Here is a 17,172-nt window from a genome sequence, read left to right as displayed (position 1 = left end):
CTTTAGCGCCAAGCTGTTTGTTTGCAGCTAAATGTGACTTGATTTGAATAAGGCTAACAATGCTAATAAGGATAACACTTGACAAGGCATTCATAACTTGGATAATGACAGAAAATCAGTTGTAGCTTTTAATCGTCGGAAAATCTATCTATCTATCTATCCATCCATCCCATTCCTGAATTTGATTGGTCATGTCTAGGGGGAACACTGTAAGCCTGCTCTCTGCTGTTTGCTCGTCAGGACAAACAGAGATACAAGAGTCCACAGTGTGTACACACACACACACACACACACACACACACACACACACACACACACACACACACACACACACACTCACACACACACAGACAATATGAGATACAAACCTGCAGAGTGGAGGCTGGGTGAGGGAACATTACTGCTATTTATTGTTGTTGTTGTAGTTGTTGTTTAGTAGCCTCATGGTGTGTTGTTTTGTGTTGAGGTTCAGTGGATGGGTCCTGAGGAAGAGGAGCGTTTCAGCTAGCATCTGCTGGATCAGAGGAGGTGAGAACATGTCATCTCTCAAGACTTTCGACTTGCATCGAAAATCTGTCCGCAAGCTCCGTGAAAAGCCGAATAACAGCGCTCGCAGGGGGCAGCTGGCTCGCATGCTGCGCTTTACCCAATCAACATGGAGCGAACGTGAGTCACGTGACTGAGAGTCAACCGAGTCAACCGACTATTCTCAGCATGTAGCTTGTAGCCGGTAGCAACGAGCTAGCGTTGTTGTTGTTTCATAGTGATGGAGGGATTTGAGAACAACACGCAGGGAGCGGAAAGGAAGTCCATAAATGGTCAGAGGCGGTCGGTCGGAGCCAATGGCAGAGCTTGCAGGGAGCGGAAAGAGATTTTCTTCCGATGCCGACCGGAGTCCCTTGACTTCCGGTTATTCAAGCATTCAAGCGAGAGGTTGGAGGGGGGAACAATTCAACCGTTGGGTTCCCAGATTGGAGAACATGTGACTATGTGCCTTTGAGCAAGGCTGACCGGAGATCAAATGTTGGGTATTGGGCAGGTAGGGCCTCATTTTTAAATAACAATTTAGGGCTCTGGTGTAGAGCTCGTTATGCTCGTTGAAGCTCTCTCTGTCACAGGCTCTGAGGCAGATACTGGAGGTCTGATACCCGACCCGAACCCGACGGGACCCAAGACGCGATGTTGGGTATTGGGCGGGTATGGGCTGGGTTTTAAATAAACACTTAGGGCTCAGGGGCAGGTTATGCTCAGAGGAACGTGCGTTCAGGCTTAATTTCGAGGCCCATATAGACCTCTACATTGATTAAGTTCCTTTCATACATGCATCTCCAGTCTGTATGTTGTCATTTTCTCAACCAGAACTTGAGTTACCGTCTGACTTTTTAAACCATCAGTCATTTGATAAGAGTAGGCATCACTATCCGAGGTGGTGGATAGCTCCTTCTGGAATTCAATTATCATATGGTGGCCACAAATGGACGGCTAGAGACCTCTAGTGGACAGAAACCCCAATTGCAGATTGGGACGGAGTCATGTGACTCTCAAGGGACGGGCCAATTGGAATATAACGCTGTCTAGTCAGTCTACGCCTCCCTTTTGGGAGAGCAACTAGACCACAGCACACAGCTAGTTACAGAATGTTAGCTATAGTGATGAAGATTTACCCCTTAAACCTTATAAACGTGTGGTCCTTGATGGGTGGTGACGATGTATGGATGAAGAATGAAATGGATGAATGAACACTAAAATGAAGACTGAACCTATTAGATAAATAAAAAATAATGAACCCCATAAGCAACTATAATAATAACCTTAAAGTAATAAGTTGAATGTCCAGAATGAAAACTAAAGTTTAACAGTTTAATTTAACAATTTGCCAGTTACAGAAACAACTTGGTTTTGATCACAACAGCATTTTAACAAGTTACTGGAAAGGCTAGGCATTCCAGGAGGAGAGGCTTTTGCAATGCTTTTCCACATGGTCGGGGGTGCCTCTCCTGAAGCTCTCCTCTCCAGGCTGGGTCCTTTATACATCTCCACAGTGTCCCCGATAGCATCTCCAAAAATGGCTATGTCCAGTACAGATCAATAACAGTATGCATTTCCAACAACAATATATTTGACCATGTCCATATAAGTCAGTATGGACAATAAATGACAATATAAGGCTACTAGCTGGTTTAAAACGGACACACACGGACACACACACACCTGCCAACATTAGGCTGTGGAAAAGAGGACCCCTTTGAAAATGTTTTTTTTTCCCTCGCCAAAATGTTGCCTACATTTGGAGTGTTATTTAGCTACTTTCCTGACAAACTAGCATGACATGGTTGGTACAAGGTCGATTCCTTAGGTCTTCTAGTTTCATATGATACCAGAAACGTCACTCTCGCATTAAAACTGAGCCTGCTGCAGCCTCTGAAAGTAAATGTAAAACATTTTGATATTTCCCAAATATCGCAATATTTCTGAAAATCGTCCCAATTAACCCTACTCCTCAGGGTCAATGTGTATGTAAACACTGTTTTCTGTAAAAAAAAAAAAAAAAGAGTAATAAATGGTGCCAGGGACTTGCTGGGCCGAAATGAGATCCTCTCGTCTCTCCGTTCCTATTGTCTGTACAATTTTACACATTCACACATAAACGTCTCCGTAAACAAAACCTACATGTTGTGTTTCAGACCAGGTCGGCCCGGGCCAGACCGGGTCCGGCTGGGTGATGGAGACCCGGGCCCCCGTCACACTGCACATACCGTTACCATGGAAACACAGTGTCAACCTGGTCCTGCTGCTGTTACACCTGTTGTCTCCTGAAGGTACGACACTAAACACATTAATTAACCAATGACGTCGATCGGCGTCAAAGTAAATAGTAACGTTGAGTGCCAATGACGTCGATCGGCGTCAAATGCGTTTTTTGACGGTGGGACGTGGATCAAAGCCTCGTGCATCTCCTGTACAAATATTGTAGCTATTGAAGGTGTATAACCTATTTTACGGACCCATTAGGTGGCGACAGTGCTCTCCAGATTAGAGAAAGTTGAGGAAAAACAGCAGAAAAAGCCCCGTGATGAAAGAGAAACCGATGCATGAGCCAGAGCGGCACAGATTGCTCTGGCTGGAGTTAACGTTAGCTGCGAACAGCAGCCAATCCGCTCCCACAAATGAGCCCCTCTGTCTCTGCTGCATAGTTTCTCCACACGATTAGCCGCCAGAAAATAAAACCAAAGCCAAACCATTCTCATGAGGATGGTTTGGCTTTTCAGTGTCGCGCTGGGAGCCGGCGCACAAGGCTGAGCGCTCCGAAAATAGACTGGGTGCAGCGCACTTTGAAACGCGCAGCAGAAAGCCTATAATCGGACGCAGCTTCATCCCAGCTCACAACCGAAACCCCAGAAACGCAGACGAACTCAGCGAGCCCCATCCAGACTCCCCCGACAAGCGGCCGCCATCCGAACGTGGATCCGCAGGCAGCAGAGCCTGCCATAGCAGGCAGCAGAGACTCGCCTGACACACGGAGCAGCCAGCAGAGCGAGCAGAGCCACCAGAGACACTCCCACGGAGGAGGAGTTTGGAGTTGAGGGGGGTGGGGGTGCTGTTTTATTGAAGGAAATTACTGTTCAGATGTTTCAGGTCAGAAAATATTAGCTTCAGAGTCAGTGATTTGCTTGAAATGCTTCATTTCACAAAAGGCTGAATATCTCAGCTTCTAATTTGAAACGTCTGTTTTTGCTTATCTAACCTATCTTCTCCGGCTCATAACTAAAGAACGGAAAATGGGATCAATAAACTTTTTTTTGCTAATGATACAATAGCGTCTCCTCGTTCTTTGTGCGTGTTCGGTGTTTACATAGTAATATCACACAATATTCTGTGGGCCTCGAGAAATCACTGAAAACGCTCTGAAACTCTGGCACTGGGAGCGTCCATTCTCCAAAAGTGGCTGGCACTCAATGAGTTAACAAACTGTTATGTTATATGCTGTGCACCCAGAGTGAATAGAGGTTTTCTTTAAAAAAAAAAATCTTAATTTTTTTCCAGAACAATACACGAACAAAACAAACAGACACAGGAAAAGAAAAGAACATACATATTTTATCAACATTAAATATTACAATGTGGTGCTACCAGCCGCAGCACATTGTGGTGCTTATGTGCTTGTAAGAGATGTAGGGCCCTATCTTCCCAAAAGCGCTAATTTAGCGTTTGCGCTCGTTTAACGCTGTGCACAATGCAAATTGGGGGCGGACACAAGCGCATGCCTGTGATATTTGTACTGTGCATTGGCTGCCACATGGCAAAGCAGGCGTTTCAGCGCTAAAATGTGGGGATAGATGGCACAGCTTTGAAAAGCACCTCTTAGCTGCGCTCCAAGCGCTAAAAGGTGCGCTTGATTGCACCATAATCTCCACGCTGCCCAGCACAGAAACGTCATTACGCACGGACGTGCCACCCCAGGACATCAAATTCTGCTGCTAAAATTGGGTAACCAGCAGATTATTCGGTGAGGCAATCAACTATAATTCACTGAGAAACTTTGATCACATCACAAGGAGGGGTTATGGTAAATTAATTGAGACAACTTGTACATTGTAGCCTACTTGCAATAGGCTATTCACCTACTGATATCTCATAACCCGGAGGGTCGGCACCACAGCTGATCTGTCACAAGCTCTCTCCATCTGTCTCGTTGTTACAAGACTGTTTTAATTGAGTCCAGTGTAAATCCTCCAATCTTTTCTTTTGTCTCCGCCGTTTACCCGCTCCAAACACGTTTGTATTGTCCCACCCCAGTCAACAAAATAACCCGAATTGCAACAAAACACATGTTTTTAACAGGTATATATATATGATGTGATGGTGTCGTTATGAGATAGGGATAATATATACAGTCAATAGGCCTACACCTATCCAAATTACGCATGGGGAGAATTACAGCATGCCTCACACAAACTGTATTACAGGGACTGCAAGACGGGAAATCTGGTTTGATTGTAATGCCCAAGCATTGCCAGGCCACACCTGTGAATAATTCTGGTGGTTAACACCGCCCAAATCCCGTTTGCGCCATGCATAAATGATCTGGCACGCCTCTAATCTGCGTTTACGCCCGTTGTTGTGAAGAGTTATGCTTCCCCGTTTTTAATTGCATCACCACCATATTTTTGGGCTGTTTTAACTTAACCCATTGATACCTGTGCGCGTTCTCTAGAGTGGCACTCTAAACCTACTGCACGTTTGTAAACACCCCCTGTAAACCTGACGTTTTGGGACAAGTTGCCAGAGCGGTCGGCGTTCACTAAAACCTTTATATCTCAGGCTCTGTAGCACATAGAAACATAAAATAAAAAGCATTTGAGAGCTTAACCCTTTGGCTTTTCGTATTATATTTGCCCTAATGTTATTCTTTTATTTTTTTATCTTTAACCCCAAAAAATTAAAATAAAAAGATTCTAACGCATCTTAAGAAATGTTACTAAAGATTACGGCAAATGTAACCCTTCCAAATAAAAAGCCACGGGTTTAAGCTCTCAAATGCTTTTTATTTCATGTTGATAGCTACTATAGAAGCTGAGGAAATAGGTTTTGTTGAACCCTTGACAATTACTGCAGCAAAAGTAACGTTAGGGACCTCCGTTTTGCAGTCGTCTTGAAATACGGCAAATTCGCCAAAAGTCACTCACCCAATGAGCCTTGGCTAGCGTGTCAACAGTCACATCATAATCTGGGTGTGGAATCTTCTTATTCATTGATGTCTTCGTCCTCAAAGTAAGTCATACTCCGTTCAGTTCATCACTTAGCGTTAGCATTCACTTAGCTTACTGTCTGAAACGCGGCCATGCAGAATTGCCACCGTGCAGCAGAAGAACGTGCAGTAAAACCTTGAGGCTATTGCACATTGGAACATGAGATAAATAAATCTGAAATTAGGTCAGCAGCATTAATTTCATCCTCTAATACATCTAAAGTTGTATGGGAAGTCTTGCTGGACCGGCGCTTCCTTGATTTGCTGTGTAGTTTGAGCTTTGGAAAACTGTCCACACGGTCGAGGCAAAAATAAAAAAAAAAAACTACAAAACCCACAATGCATTTCACCTCCGCCACGTCTATTTCAGCAAATCATGATGCATTTCATCGGTCTCATGTCTTGAAACAACGATATACACGTACTACGCGTCTGTGTTGCAGCCGGGATGAAAGGTAAAAGGACACGCCCGTTGCCGTCGGTGTTAAAGGGATATACACGCAAATGCTGCATCCGGTATCAATGGGTTAAACACAGGGAGGTCAGGTCTACCCAAACAATTATATCATTTTTAAACAGTTACGTTTCTGTATAAATCATTACAATATGCTCCCGTGAGGTGGGGATGCGTTTGGCGGCGGTGGTGCAAAACTCGGCATAACACCTGGACACTTGCGCATGGCAGACTGCTATCGTCGTGCAGAGATGATAGTATAAGGCAGGCACAAACAGGTGCGCAAAGCGCACAAAGCGGATAGCGCCTGTAGCAATATAGAGCCCTAGAGCCCTAACATTGGCAGCCCAGTAGTAGTGTCTAAACACTAGTAAAGCCAGCCCTCCTTCATGGGTTTTTGCAAGTGCATTTTCAAAATTCTACAATGGGCCGGGCTAGGGCCTACATTTTAAGCCCGTGCAGGGCTCTACTAACATGTCCTCCCTGTCTGTAGTGTGGGCATCCTGTCGCATCCTGAAGTGTAACTCTGACTTTGTGGCTGCAACTCTGGACCTGGGCACTGGGGGAGGGGCCGGGGGTGGGGCCTCAGGAGGCCTCAGCAGAGCGGTGGTGAATGCTGGGTACTGCAGTGCGCTGCGCTCCTATGCCTCGTGCACGCGGCGCACGGCGCGGGCGTGCCGCGGCGACCTGGCCTTCCACTCGGCCGCGCAGGGCATCGAGGACCTGCTGATCCAGCACCGCTGCCCCGTCCCCCGGGCCACACCCAGCGCACAGCCACGACCCCTGCCCCAGGCCCCGCCCCTCTCTGGAGATGCCTGCCTCTATGAGAAGAGGGAAGGACGGCCGCCGGAGTACCTGCACTGCGGCGTGTTCGGAGACCCGCACGTCCGAACCTTCAACAACCAGTTTCACACCTGCGCTGTGCAAGGGGCGTGGCCTCTCATAGACAATGAATACCTATACGTACAGGTGACCAGCACGCCGACAAGAGGAGAAATGTACGCCACAGCGCTTACCAAGGTGAGTCATATTAAAGCGCGAGCTGCGTGATCAGGTGACACTAGGAATGACCGTGCGAAGCACGCAATATTATATATATATATCTATATATATATATAGATATATATATAATATATATCTATATATATAATATAATATTTCTACATGATTATTATTATCATGTATAACTCACCTTCACTCACCATTTTCAAATCCTGCCTGAAAACTACCTGTTCTCCCAGGCATACAACCTCCCCTACCTATAACTCTACCGCCCCTCCCTGCTCCCTCTGTCCTACCCCTTTTGTCTGCCCGGCCCCTCTCCCTCCCACTCCCTCCTCCTTCTATGTATCCCTGCTTACCTTCGCTATATGTCCCTTCCCTGCTTACCTTCGCTATATGTCCCTTCCCTGCTTACCTTCGCTATATGTCCCTTCCCTGCTTACCTTCACTATATGTCCCTTCCCTGCTTAACTTCACTATGGGCCCTATCGTCATACGGCGCTATCGTTTGTGCTGCGTTTGCGTGCCTCTTATTGCTATCTTCCCAGCATCTTAAGCTATCGTCTGCCTCCACCGTCCAGTTTTGCGCTGTGATGACACAGGTGTAGGCGTGGCCCAGGCATGTCGGTGGGCCTCTAGCCTATCATGTGTCTCGCGCAAGTGTCATTTAGCGCTGTGGGGAAGATACCGTTGGCATGTGCCAAGCGCAAAGAGAGGTTTGGGAGTTGCCCGTTCCAAAATTGCCGTTCCAGCGCAATGTGTTAGAAAAAGGGGCCGTGGGTGCTCTCAATTTTAACGCCAGGAAATAGCTGGTCTTACTGCAAACGCAGACGTACGCCTGAGCCAGTCTCCACATCTCTGTGCAGTGCAGGAAATCCTTGCTTGGATCCATTTACGCACGGCATGGATGTCACTCTCCACTCTCCACTCGGAATGCCACGTTCATTTTCAACTATAGCCTACATTGCAGAAAAAACACACCTTCATTTAAAAATGAGAATTTGTTTGTCATGGTTTTATTAGGCTACATAATTCCCGACCATACAGGTTTGTGGTGTAGGGTACAAAAGATTGCTTTTGAGAAAGTTGTGACGGTGTTGTGCCAAGATGCCTCTCCCCACCCTGGCCGGCCCAAAACACCCAGAGCACCGATCCACACCCACCCCACCACCAAGCCTGCATACCCGTCCAGCTCCCACCTTCTCGGGGAAGACCCCCTCCAGCACCCGGCGCACACAGACTCCCGCCCCGCCAGACCCTCGTTCCCCTAATCCAATTCCAAACGCATCACCTGTGTCCGGCCAGTACAGTAACCTCTTTCCCTGCAATTGCACGCATGTAAGACCAGCTTCTCCACAGCGCGGATGGCAGCTTAAGTCCCTCTCGCCATCAAGCAGACAGTGACGGAAGCATGTGTCTTTATGTGCGCCAAGGGGAAAATGACAGACTAAATTGGTGGGATTCGATGTACAGTATATATAATAGAAAGCAATAGAAAATAGCTGATTAATAAAATGTGTGCTGGTGGAAGGAAATTAAACTTCTTCAAATACAGCAGCATCACTCATCGCGGCTCTCAGTACGCTGTGTAATTATGCATGCAGTATATTACTGCAGCAGAGATAGAAGAGAGCCCGAAAAGGGATAATCATACAGACGTTTGGGCAGCAGCCCTTTTTCAGCGTGTGAAATGACAATAATACACAGGTGATTCACAGGTGGGCATAAGCATGTTATTTCTTTTCTATGCATGACAGCCTCACATCTCTCTTCCTCTCCCGATCTAGGATCTTTTCTCTCACCCTCTTTCTCTCTCTCGCTCTAGTCCCTCTCAGTGAAGGAGGAAGCTACTGACGTGATGCTGTGGTTTTATGGGCATGACCACACCTCCACAATGCTTTTGGGCATAAACACGCCTATACGGAGATGTGCGCCGAGATGACGTGAAGCGCAGCGGGCCGAAACGCCCACAATTAGGGCATTGCGTGGCACTATTGCAGCGCAAATCGGGTGCTAACGCAAAATTACAGCCGTTGGGGAGATAAGGCCCTATATGTCCCTTCCCTGCTTACCTTCGCTATATGTCCCTTCCCTGCTTAACTTTCCTATATGTCCCTTCCTTGCTTACCTACGTTATATGTCCCTTCCCTGCTTACCTTCGCTATGTGTCCCTTCTCTGCTTACCTTTGCTATATGTCCCTCCCTGCTTACCTTCGCTATATGTCCCTTCTCTGCTTACCTTCGCTATGTCCCTTCTCTGCTTACCTTCACTATATGTCCCTTCCCTGCTTACCTTCACTATATGTCCCTTCTCTGCTTACCTTCGCTATATGTCCCTCCCTGCTTATCTTCGCTATATGTCCCTTCTCTGCTTACCTTCGCTATATGTCCCTTCCCTGCTTACCTTCGCTATATGTCCCTTCCCTGCTTACCTTTGCTATATGTCCCTTCCCTGCTGACCTTCACTATATGTCCCTTCCCTGCTCACCTTCGCTATATGTCCCTTCTCTGCTTACCTTCGCTATATGTCCCTTCCCTGCTTACCTTCGCTATATGTCCCTTCCCTGCTTACCTTTGCTATATGTCCCTTCCCTGCTTACCTTCGCTATATGTCCCTTCCCTGCTTACCTTCGCTATATGTTCCTTCCCTGCTTACCTTCGCTATATGTTCCCTGTCACTCTCTTGTCGTTTCTCTTTTTTTTCCTCCTTTGTTTTTTGTTGACTCATATTGTCAGCATCTTTGGGTCATTGAACATTGCTTTACAAGTTACATTAGTTGTTAGAAAGATTATTATTATTATTATTATTATAACTGTCCATCTCCCTTCAGATCACCATCATCTTTAAGAACTGGCGTCACTGCATGGAGCAGCAGCTGTACCAGGCGGAGCTGGATAACGTGCCCGCAGCATTCTCAGATGGCTCGGTGTGGAGTAGCGAGCGGCGTGGGCAGCACAGCCTGGCCGTGAGGACCCAGAGTCCCGGGCGCCATGCCGAGATCCATGCCCGCCACATCGGCACACTGCTGGTGGTCAGGCAGAGCGGGCGCTCCCTCAGCCTGGCTGTGCGCTCGCCACGCACCATCGTGGAGGCCTTCGCCCCGGAGATCCAGGACCTCCAGCTGTGTGTGTGGGGCTGCCCCGCCTCTCAGAGACTCGACACTCAGAGGTTAGATGTTAGCCTGGTTAAAACCCTCCTGGTCATGTGACCTCACATCCTCTTTCGCTCTACGTATCAGTCTGGACTTTCAGCAGTCCACAGTGATTTCAGGTGGGAGTACTTGGCTTGACAGACAACTCTTTCAGCCAATCAGAGCAGCCAAATCCAGTCAGAAGAATGGCAAAAACTTATTTTCCGCAGAGAAACCCGGGTAGTGCATACTCTTGTTCTTGTTTAAGTGTTGTTATTGAATCTATTTCTTCAATAACTGCACTTATGGCTGAGTTTACAAACATTAACGTTACCGCTCATTCCTTCGGGAGACATTACATTACATTACTTTACATTACAATGCTTCGGGAGGCACCATTAATGTTTTGCCATTGGCAGCCCTGATTGGTTAGGGTTACCGGTTATGTCATCAACTACGATGTAGTCCCTGATTGGCCCGGTTCCTTTGTAATTTCAAGCAATCTATGTGCTGATGCGTAGAACGAAACACAATGTGACGTCACAGAAGCAGCTGATGAACGATGTGATTGGCTGCTTATTCAGCTAAGTAACACTAAAAATAAACTAGGCAAAGGGGCAGAGAGAGAATTAACGTTAGTGAGTTCAGCTGCTAGAACTTTCTAACACCTTTCTATTAGCGCTCTGTCACGCACCTCCACATCCAACGCACAGGATGCTACGGATGGCGGACGCACCGTTAAACAAGCACTGCACACCTGTTTGGGGTGAGGCAAAGGTCAAGTTACGCCTTTGGGTTGGGGTGAGGCACAGGGGGAGACAGGGGTTAGGTTTAGGCACTGGTAGCCACTTGGTTGGGGTTAGGGTTTTGATATAGACAAGAAGACAGGGTTCTTACCCTGGAGGCCCTTCATTCTAATGCACCACAGTCCACATAGCTCCAGCTCCAGCCTCCAACCATTGAGTTATATTAAATATGGAGAGATGATGGCTATCTCCGCCCAGCAGGGTCGAGTGAAGCCGAAATCCTGCCAGATCAGTGAACCAGATTCTGCGCAGTAGCTCCGTTGAGTTAGAACCTCTGTGAGGTCCCCGCCCCTCTGAACTTTCTTATGTAGAGCTGCTGTTTCTAGATTTGCGCACAGTGTGTTGTGTATTTATATACAGTCTAGCTCTGTAAATATGGCACTTTAAGTTGTAATATTTTTTGTCTCGGCAAAAGTAACCAGGAAGATTCCCACTATGAGATCAGTTTATCAAAATGACGCCTGTACGGAAATCTGATTTTCGTTGTCGGAGATTGAGCCAGACAAGTCAGACCTCCGGGCTGCTGTGGAAATTATCCGATGAACTGATGTTTGCAGCTCTGTGTTGATTAGCCTAATGTTTCCATGGCATTTTGATTAACTTTATGATTCAATTCCTTTTGGAGCAAATGTTGGTTTAACAAATCTAACCTTGAAGCTTTACGCTACGTTGTTTACTGGTATAGTGTGAGTAGGGCAGCCAAGTAACTTTCAATTTAATATAGCTCAGTGGTAACGTTAGCACAGTGCGTTAGCCAGGCTGCCTGGTCTCTTCTCTGTATATCCTTACAACAGCTAAGAGAGGAGCTTGTGAAGAACGAACATCCCCAAAGTCAAAGCACTTCCCTGAGATATCTATATAAAACGTTTATTGCTTTACTACCAAAAATAAAACCTCCAGTGTGTATAAGCTAACGCTAACCCGTTAGCGATTAGCTAATGGCTCGTGGTTGTGTACACTCGTGTAGGCCCCATGTTATACACGGGAGTTAACATTATAAAACACATTTCCTGGCATATGCAGTCCCCAACCAACGTTACTTCCTCGCGCACCTTTCTCAAAACAATGTCCTTTTTATTGCGGTCCATCGATATGTCTGGTAGATAACAGATCAAAGCAGCACTGTGTCTTGTCTATGTAAAACTAATGCCAGATCTATAATATGAAGAGCCTGTCCAGCCAATGACGGCTTGAGACTGGCTGCCAGCCTGCCACAGCTGTCAATCATCCCTTTTTATATGTCAAATGACTACTTAAAAACAAACTGATCAGAAAAATTACCACTTGCACATGCAGGCATTAGCATGATAATAACTATCTAAAATGATACAAACCACCTTTGGGAAAAAATGATCTGACGTGTAGGCTACTGTGATTATTTCGGTTGTGATTTCCCCATCCACTAACATGGGGAGGCGGGCCTTGTGACCTATACTGGCACCTGCCGCCATTGCGGCGATCTAACATGCAGTGGCTTTACTGAACGGGACCAGAGCTCAGTCCATCTATATATTATGTCGATGCCTCGAACCCCAAGGGGTAACTTGACCTTTGCCTCACCCCGGCCAGGTGCGAGTGCTTGTTCAATGGTGCGTGCGTGTGCTTTCCTTAATACGCACAAGGGTAGCGTGCACCTAACATACAAAGCCAAGGTGCATGACAGAGCGCTGATATATTACAATGCTAAGGTGCATGAAAGAACGCTGATATATTACAATGCCAAGGTGCATGACAGAGCAGTGATACAGTATATTACAATGCTAGGGTGCATGACAGAGCACTGATATATTACAATGCTAGGGTGCATTACAGAGCGCTGATATATTACAATGCTAGGGTGCATGACAGAGCGCTGATATATTACAATGCCAAGGTGCATGACAGAGCAGTGATATATTACAATGCTAAGGTGCATGACAGAGCAATGGTATATTACAATGCCAAGGTGCATGACAGAGCGCTGATATATTACAATGCCAAGGTGCATGACAGAGCGCTGATATATTACAATGCCAAGGTGCATGACAGAGCAGTGGTATATTACAATGCTAAGGTGCATGACAGAGCAGTGATATATTACAATGCCAAGGTGCATGACAGAGCGCTGGTATATTACAATGCCAAGGTGCATGACAGAGCAGTGATATATTACAATGCCAAGGTGCATGACAGATCACTGATATATTACAATTCTAAGGTGCATGACAGAGCAGTGATATATTACAATGCCAAGGTGCATGACAGAGCACTGATATATTAAAATGCCAAGGTGCATGACAGAGCAGTGGTATATGACAATGCCAAGGTGCATGACAGAGCACTGATATATTACAATGCCAAGGTGCATGCCAGAGCAGTGATATATTACAATGCTAAGGTGCATGACAGAGCAGTGATATATTACAATGCCAAGGTGCATGACAGAGCACTGATATATTAAAATGCCAAGGTGCATGACAGAGCAGTGGTATATGACAATGCCAAGGTGCATGACAGAGCACTGATATATTACAATGCTAAGGTGCATGACAGAGCAGTGATATATTACAATGCTAAGGTGCATGACAGAGCAGTGATATATTACAATGCCAAGGTGCATGACAGAGCAGTGATATATTACAATGCCAAGGTGCATGACAGAGCACTGATATATTAAAATGCCAAGGTGCATGACAGAGCAGTGGTATATGACAATGCCAAGGTGCATGACAGAGCACTGATATATTACAATGCCAAGGTGCATGACAGAGCAGTGGTATATGACAATGCCAAGGTGCATGACAGAGCACTGATATATTACAATGCGAAGGTGCATGACAGAGCAGTGGTATATGACAATGCTAAGGTGCATGACAGAGCACTGATATATTACAATTCTAAGGTACATGACAGAACAGTGATATATTACAATGCCAAGGTGCATGACAGAGCAGTGATATATTACAATCCTAAGGTGCATGACAGAGCGCTGATATATTACAATGCCAAGGTGCATGACAGAGCAGTGATATATTATAATGCTAAGGTGCATGACAGAGCACTGATATATTACAATGCTAAGGTGCATGACAGAGCAGTGATATATTACAATGCTAAGGTGCATGACAGAGCAGTGATATATTACAATGCCAAGGTGCATGACAGAGCAGTGATATATTACAATGCTAAGGTGCATGACAGAGCAGTGATATATTACAATGCTAAGGTGCATGACAGAGCAGTGGTATATTACAATGCCAAGGTGCATGACAGAGCAGTGATATATTACAATGCTAAGGTGCATGACAGAGCAGTGGTATATTACAATGCCAAGGTGCATGACAGAGCAGTGGTATATTACAATGCCAAGGTGCATGACAGTGCGCTGATATATTACAATGCCAAGGTACATGACAGAGGGCTGTCGGAGTGAGAATGGGTTGAACATTCTCATCTGGGAACATTCAAAATTCATTTTGGAGAACAACTTTTACTTTTATACTTGAATTAAATTTAAGACCATGTACTTTTATCATTTGAATTGAGTAAAGGATTTGAAACGGTACTTCAACTTCTACCAGAGTATATTTGGATGAGTATTCACACTTTTACTTGAGTAAGTAATTTGTGTATTTCTCCCTCCTGTGTCAGCAGTCTGTCCCCTCCCCCTCCCCCCTCCTGGGTGGCGAGGGCGCGGGCACACTGTGGAGTGATTCTCCCGGCACGGGACGTGTACCACCAGGCGTGTGTGTGGGACGTGCTCGCCACGGGACACCTCAACGCCAGCCAGGCTGCACTCGCCGCCCTGCAGGACGCCCGCGGGATGATCCCCGACACGCAGAGGCTGCACCTGCTGGCAGGGGGCGCCACACACCCACACACACACACACTGCTGCTGCCGCTGCTGCTGCTGCTCGGCATGCTGGGGGCTGTAGGCAGACTGTAGGCCAGGAAGAAGACACTCTGAAGACTGTTCTGTTTACCCTCTGAAGTGAGCGATATCTATTTGATATCAACAATATAGTCTGAATGATGTTACATTGAATATGTCTGGAACGCTGATTCAATGACGGTGCAATGGCAGCCCTTTCAGAAGCTTTGCAATCCAGCCTTGAAATACAGTGTCCTTTTGGAGACTAATAACTTATTGGGTGAAAAAAATGAAAGGACTCCTTTGTGAAAAATGTAAATAGTTTTTTATGTGTCCAAGTTATAATGTGATCACTAAGACCTCAATTGCCAAAAACCTTCATTATTATTGTTCTGTGTGATTTGAATACATTTCTGTGAGATTCAATTTCTGCTTTGTTTTTTCTTTTGTATTCATGATCATATAACAATTTGCACATTCATGTGACATCAATGCAGCATACATATTATGATAGTCCAGGTTGTCCAAAAATAGGGAGGGGGATGCTTAGACAACAGAGGGTTAAAGATGTCAAATTGCTCCACCTCCTGGTCAAACTGTCGAACTACTCTACCTCCTGGTCTGAAAATGTCTGTGTCGACCAGTGGGCAACCCAACCCCACCCCCACCCCCACCACCGCGCTCCCCTCTGATGACGTGGAAGTGGATTGAAAAGCTGTAGTTCCTGGAATGACCACTAGATGTCGGGGGCAGTATGCATTCCCCCATGTTAAAATGCCCAACTTTGTAACAGGAGGATTAAACCTCTTTCCAGGCATGGGGCAAAACACGGTTTTGGTCTATATAGCTGATTTCACCTTTTCATAACAACTGGGGGTCATTTTTTATATAACTGGCCCGTTTGGAGTAAAATAGACAAGAAAAGGGGGTGATTGACAGATTGCCTGTCCAGTGATTGCGCAGCTTGCCAATCACGGACCAATAGCAAGCGGAGCTGTGGCTCTGGGAAACTCCCATCTCACGTGAGCTGCGCAAGGACTCAACCCATTCCCTCCCACTCTGCTGACGAAAAATCAAGATGGCGACAGCCAACGTTTCAACTCCAAACGGGAGACCAAGATCAATGGGATAGCTCTGTTCATATTATTTAGGTTAGTGGTGTCAACCCAGACCAGTTGCCAGAATAAAATGTTGGCATTAGGGATGCGCAGATGAGCTTTTATGCGTGTATGCATGAACCGTCCGCCCGCCATAAATCCGCACAAATTATTTCGTACTATTTATAGATCCGCGCCCGCCATGCACCCGACATTTCACAACACTATAAATGAGCGATTTGGGTAGATGAACTTACTGTTTCTGCTGCCATTGTTGCGATTGCTGCAGTCGACTCCGAATAAACTTCCATGCTGTATTATAATCCAGTCCAGCACTTGCCCATGTACTGTAGCATACTAGGCTAATGCTATAGCTTTACATTTAGATCAAGACTGGATTGACCTGTATGGGAAAATAATACGAGCGTGTCTTCTCTTCCAACATGTCTTCAGTGGAGAATCCTGTTTGACTTCTGGTGACATCTTTGACCATATAAGCCAAGGTATAAGAGCAGGCATATCCCCATCGAACGTTGACACATGGCTATTTGTTTACACTGCTTTGGGTCCTTCCGGGGTACGTGCTTTCTATCTACAGTATATAGGCGGTTAACATGTGCCTGACGAAAAATAAAGTTTAAAATACTGTAGCGTTGTGATAAACCAGGCGGAGTCCGGATATAGTTACCGCACTTTATTCCATAAAACACAGAGGGGAACTACTGTTGGCCGTAGCCCACGCCAAAACAAACCCGAGCAATATCAGTCTCTCTCCAAGAACACACACCCGTCTCCTTCCACTCTCTCTGGCCCTCTCCCGCTTCCTCATTCAGCACCCCAAAACAATCCCTCCCTCTCTCTCTTAGCCAATCCCCGGCGGGCTTCTTCCCGCGACCCGCTCTCATAGGTGCTAACATGACTGACAGGCCTCTCAGCCTCTAGTTTACCGTTAATCCCCGTAACGTTCAGGTCCCTCCAAAACTCGTAATAAAGTGCATGCACAGAACATTGCATTAACGTGTCAGACTTAACCATAGCAGTTATCCCATAACTCAGTCCGTTACACTACCTCCCGCCCTCAAA

At 46.2% G+C, this 17,172-nt stretch overlaps 1 protein-coding gene across 1 annotated transcript; it reads left to right on the top strand.

The window, feature by feature from the left end:
• Window positions 1–6,677: 6,677 nt before the first annotated feature.
• hjv (hemojuvelin BMP co-receptor) lies at window positions 6,678–16,569 on the top strand (the record flags this gene model as incomplete). Its single annotated transcript, XM_083648562.1, has 4 exons — window positions 6,678–7,223; window positions 10,037–10,374; window positions 14,773–14,977; window positions 16,543–16,569. The coding sequence occupies 4 exons, from the start codon at window positions 6,678–6,680 to the stop codon at window positions 16,567–16,569; spliced, it is 1,116 nt and encodes a 371-aa protein (XP_083504688.1).
• Window positions 16,570–17,172: the final 603 nt, after the last annotated feature.

The sequence above is a fragment of the Poromitra crassiceps genome, assembly GCF_964638095.1.
Source record: "Poromitra crassiceps genome assembly, chromosome: 1".
NCBI lineage: Eukaryota > Metazoa > Chordata > Actinopteri > Beryciformes > Melamphaidae > Poromitra > Poromitra crassiceps.
Note: the sequence above shows the minus strand (reverse complement) of the source record. Positions and strands in the feature narration are given on the sequence as shown.